Genomic DNA, 5,457 nt, shown 5'->3' with positions numbered 1-5,457 from the left:
GATCTTAGAGGGAAATATTTCAGATTTTCACTGTCGAATATAATGTTAGCTGTGGGCTTGTAATATATGGCCATTTATTATGTCTAGGTATGTTCCTTCTGTACCCAGCTGAACAGACCAATTACTAGTAAGGACATTGAATCAGTAATCAAAAAACCTCCCAGCAAACAAAAGTCCTGGGCCAGTTGGATTCAGTGGTGAATTCTACCAAACTATTAAAGAAGAATTAATACCAATTATTCTCAAACTCTTCCAAAAAAGAGAAGAGGCAGGAACACATCCAAACTCATTTAATGAGGCCAATGTGACCTTGATACTAAAGCCAGAAAAAGACACCACAAGAAAAGAAAATTACTGATCAATGTCCTTGATGAACAGTGATGAAAAATCCTGAATAAAATATTAGGTAACTGAATTCAACAGCACAGTAAAAGGATCACACACCATGATCAAGCAGGAAATCCCAGGGACTTCCAGGGATGCAAGGATGGTTCAACATCCACAAATCAATAAATGTATATATAATGATGTACACCTGAAACATATAATGTTATAAACCAATGTTACCATAATAAAAAGGAAAATAAATGTGATACACCACATTCAACCTCCTTTCATGATAAAAACTGCATGTCTTTTATTTCTTCCTCTTACCTATTGCGTTGGCTAGGATCTGCCAGCACAGTGTTGAATAGAAGGTGTAAAAGACTCGTTGCTCAAGTTATGGGGAAAGTATTCAGTCTTTTAACATTTAGAATGATGCTTACCTTAGGTTTTTCCTAAGTACTTTTTATCAACTTGAGGAAATTCTCTTGTATCCTAATTTGTTAAGAGTTTTTTTAAAAAATCATGAATGGATTTTCTTGTCAAATGCTTTTTCTGTGCATATTGAGATGATCATATGGTTTTTCTCCTTTATTCTGTGAATATGATGAATTACACATGACTGATTTTTGGATGTTGAACCAATCTTGTATATGTGGGGTAACCTATAATTGGTCATGATCTTTTTGCTATATTGTTGGAAATAATTTGCAGAATTTTTTAAAGAATTTTTTCTTCTGTGTTCCTGAGGGATATTTGTAATTTTCTGTTTTTGTAATATCTTTGTCTGATTTTGGCATCAGGGTAATGCTGGCCTCAAAGGTTAATTTGGGAAGTGTTTCTTCCTCTTTTGTTATCTGAAAGAGTTTGTGTAGCATTGGTATTATCTCTTCCTTAAATAGTAGAATTACCCAGTGAAGCCATCAGCCTGCACTTTTCTTTTTGTGGAGCTTTGTAACTGCAAATGCAATTCTTTAAAAGATATAGGGCTATTGAAGTTATGTACTTTAGTTTGAGTGAGCTTAGGTAGTTTGTGTCTTTCAAGAAATTTATTCATCTAACTTGTCAAATATACTGACATAGAGATGGTGATAATGTTTCCTTATTACCTTTTAGTGCCTATAGAATCCATAGTGGTGTGCACTCTTTTATTCCTGGTATTGGTAATTTGTGTCTTTTGTCCCCCCAGGGACCTTCTCCTAGTTTCAAGTCCCGGAGAAAGTCTCCTTTCCATCAGTTCTCATAAGTATTTCTGAATTGAGACTCATTTGGTCTCACCAGTCTGATTTTAGTCATGTCAGCCATCCTTGAGCTGATAACCATGGCTATGCTCTGATTGGCTGGGGATGAAATCAGCACCACCCTAGCTACATGGACTGAGAATGCGAAGGAAATTTCCTGCAAAAAATCACTGTCCTGTTACTTTCAGAATGGGGAATGGATGCCAGGCAAGCAGAAAGTACATACGGCTGTTACATCATTTATGTTTTATTATTTTTTTTTGAGGAAGATTAGCCCTGAGCTAACTGCTGCCAATCCTCCTCTTTTTTCTGAGAAAGACTGGCCCTGAGCTAACATCTATGCCCATCTTCCTCTACTTTATATGTGAGACGCCTATCACAGCATGGCATGCCAAGCGGTGCCATGTCAGCACCTGGGATTCGAACCGGTGAACCCCAGGCTGCCGAAGCGCAACGTGCGCACTTAACCACTGCGCCACCAGGCGGCCCCTTATGTTTTGTTTTTGACATAAAGAAATCTCAAAATTTTACATAGCCTAATTTATAAATTTATTTTTATGTTTCTTCCATTAAAAAACCCCCTCCACACCTATTTTTACCTAAATTTTCTGTTATGTTTCCATGGTTTATATTTATGTTTAATTCATTCCACATTTATTTCAGTTTAAGATATGAGTGAGGATCTAACTTAACTTTTTCTCCAAGACTAGGTGATCTCTTAAATTACCTTCATTTATTCAACTTATTCCTTCAGTAAAACATAATACCAGACACTTAACATGGTACTTACTCTGTACCAAGCCCTATGTTGAGCATTCTAACATATATTAATGCATTAATGTTTACAGGGATTCTAAGAAGTAGATACTATTGTTATCTCCATATATACAACTGAGATACAAGGAAGTGTTGCTTGCTGAAGATCAAATGGCTAATAGGTGGCTGGGATCTGAGCCTAGATAGTTGGCTTCCAGCAGCTGTTCTCAATCTCTGTGCTATGCTGCCTCTCAAAATGATTGAGGTCTGCAGCGTGCCTTGCAGCTACCACCTCTGCAGCTAGTAGGCTTCTGTAGTACCCTGCATATTTTTCTTCCCACCAGTTAGTTTTACCAAGAATCAGTTGTTAATTTTCAAACCTTGATTCAAAAATTGGACTTGTTATTTTAACTGTGTGTTTTAACTAAATAAAGACAAACCAATGAAATGTGAGTGCAAAAATAAAGCTATTTCTGTGAAAACTAATTTGATTTTTTTCAATAAATTCCATAAAACCAGATAATGAGGAAGGTTTTGTTGATTTTGTTGTAGGTAAGAACTGTGAAGATTGGCAAACAAACAAGCAACAAGTGAAAATTCTAGAATTCTGCTCCTAGATAGTTTCTCAAGCGTCTTTAAAATTTTTGTACTACTGAAACGAATACTGAAAATTATAGAGGACGCGTTACAAATGTGGCTCAAACCAGAACGAATACAACAATTATCTCATTTGTTTTCAAAGTAAAGCATACTTATAGATGAGTGAATTCATAGTTGTTTATAGGTTTTAATTTCAAATAAATATTTAAGGAAGGCATGTATCACTTTTAAATCGACTTTCTGCTTTAACAACCCCTCTGCCCCCAATAACGAGCCGAGTACTAGTCTCAGTCTCTTTGAAAGGAAGTCTCCTACCGAGGTTAGCCAATAGTCTTGGCATTAATTGAATTGACCTTCTTTTCTTTACTAATTAGAAAGTCTAATCATCTGTTAGATCCTCATGTTTACACATTATCTTCCCAGACTATCTACCCAGTTGCGTTGTTCTATTTGCTGGTTCTTGACTTCGTGTTTTAACATATGAACTGTTTATCTTTTATTCAATATGTCTTAGCTATTCTACCTTATTAATTTTTTCATACATATATTTCCAAAGTCTATCATAAAAATAATTTCGTTGAGGATATTTTTATCAGTTTTGAAAGGTTCCAGTGAAGAAGGTATGCTAAGTTTATTATTATACCTTAAAAATGAGGCAAGATTAAGGAACTCAGATACAGGCTAGGATCAGAAACATTAAGACATACCGCAGGCATAGTGGTCTACTGAGTTTTCTGTATTCTCTGACAAGACTTCATGAGCCAATAATGATACATGTAAGGAACCCTTGTGGATTAGATCACAAGCTAAAACGCTGTCTAGGAGGTGATAGCTCATGGAGATCAAGATAGGAGCTGCGTTTGTAGGGGTTCTGGCAAGAAGGTCACTTTCCCCCTCTCTCAGGTCCAGCTCATCTTTGTGAGAGGAGCTTGCTCATTTGCTCACTAAATACCAGCTTCACCTGTTTGTTCCTCAGGGTGTAGATGAAGGGGTTGAGCATTGGGGTGACCACAGTGCTGAGCAAGGCCACCAGTTTGTTCCTGTCCTCCCCTTGGTCACCCTTGCCTGACCGGAAATATATGAAAAAGCAGCTGCCATAGAAAATAGAAATAACAATGATATGAGAGGAGCAGGTTGAGAAGGCTTTCTGTCTCTCCTTGGCTGAGGGGATGCACAGGATGGTGTGGAGGATGTGTCCATAGCAGGTGGCTGTCACCAACAGAGTGCCTATTAAGCTGAAGTTGGCCACAATAAAACCTAGAAGCTCTATCAGACTTGTGTCTGCACATATGAGTTCCAGGAGTGGAAAGCTGTCACAGAAGAAATGATTAATGATATTGGGACCACAGAAGGGCTGCTGAAATATGAGGAAACTTGGAACGATGATGAGAAGGAATCCTGCCGTCCATGAAGAAAGAACCAGCTGGACACAGACCCTTTTGCTCATGATGGTGGCATAACGCAAGGGGTTACATATGGCCACATACCTGTCAAAGGACATCACTGCCAGCAGGAGGAACTCTGTGGTGCCCAGAAGGAAATAGAGGAAAAACTGGAGAAAGCAACTTGCTAGAGAGATGGTATTGTGTCCAGTCAGGATATTGATCAGCATCTTTGGGAAGACGACCGAGGTTAACCAGATCTCCAGGACAGCAAAATTGCGGAGGAAGTAGTACATGGGGGTGTGCAGGCGCCTGTCCATGAGGGTGATGACCACGATGAGGAGATTCCCCAATAGAGTGAGGAGGTAGGTCAGGAGGATCCCCAGGAAGATGAGCATCTGCAGCTCACAGGCATCTGAGAGCCCCAGCAGGACAAACTCGGTGATAGTGGTGTGGTTCCCCATGGCTTTTCTGACCTCTGCTGGGGGTGGCCAATTAGAGGTGTGCAGCATCAGGAGTCATGATGTTCTGGGGATCTGAGGACACTTGGAACTGAAAGGCAAGAGTAATGAGTGTGGCATTTGGAGCTGAAGGAGTCCTTTTTTGTCTTTGACCTACTAGCCCCTTTCTCTCCCTCTTCGTGCTGGTTGTCCAGATCCCTTATTGAGTTAGCATCAGGTCACATAATTTGAGCCAATTTTCTGAGATTCTTTGGAGGAAGTTTTGCCTTTATCAATTCTTTTTATATTTCTCTTGTTCCTGTTAGGAAAATGTGTTAAATCCTTTTCATTCCTTTCCCTTAGGTCAGATGGCATCTTTTCCCATATTTGTCCAGATATTGTAAGCATTCTCTGAAGTCCATTAAATTCTTTCCCTCCACAAATCGTGTATCCAATGGATCATAGAGCTTTCTTGAAAGCATTGCTGGAGTATTTATTCTAGAGTTTCTTACAGAAGGCATTTAAGTTAGAGAGACTGTGGTTGCACCTGAGTTCCATGATGGACTAACTTATCTGGGGCAGGTCATCTAACCTCACTGAAACTCTGCTTTCTCACTGGGAATAATGACAGTACCTATGCAAAAAGTTCTCCTAGAACTTAAATGAATAATCCATACTGAACACTTAGCACTTAGTGGAAGCTCGCCACAGAGC

At 39.0% G+C, this 5,457-nt stretch overlaps 1 protein-coding gene across 1 annotated transcript; it reads right to left on the bottom strand.

Moving 5' to 3' along the window:
- Nucleotides 1-3,831: 3,831 nt before the first annotated feature.
- Nucleotides 3,832-4,767, bottom strand: LOC106840726 (olfactory receptor 6E1-like). Its single transcript, XM_014856389.3, has one exon. The coding sequence runs from the start codon at nt 4,765-4,767 to the stop codon at nt 3,832-3,834; it is 936 nt and encodes a 311-aa protein (XP_014711875.3).
- Nucleotides 4,768-5,457: the final 690 nt, after the last annotated feature.

Source organism: Equus asinus, chromosome 2 (assembly GCF_041296235.1).
Source record: "Equus asinus isolate D_3611 breed Donkey chromosome 2, EquAss-T2T_v2, whole genome shotgun sequence".
In the NCBI taxonomy this organism is placed as follows: domain Eukaryota; kingdom Metazoa; phylum Chordata; class Mammalia; order Perissodactyla; family Equidae; genus Equus; species Equus asinus.
The sequence above is the reverse complement of the archived record's forward strand: the minus strand, read 5'-3'. Positions and strand labels throughout refer to the sequence as shown.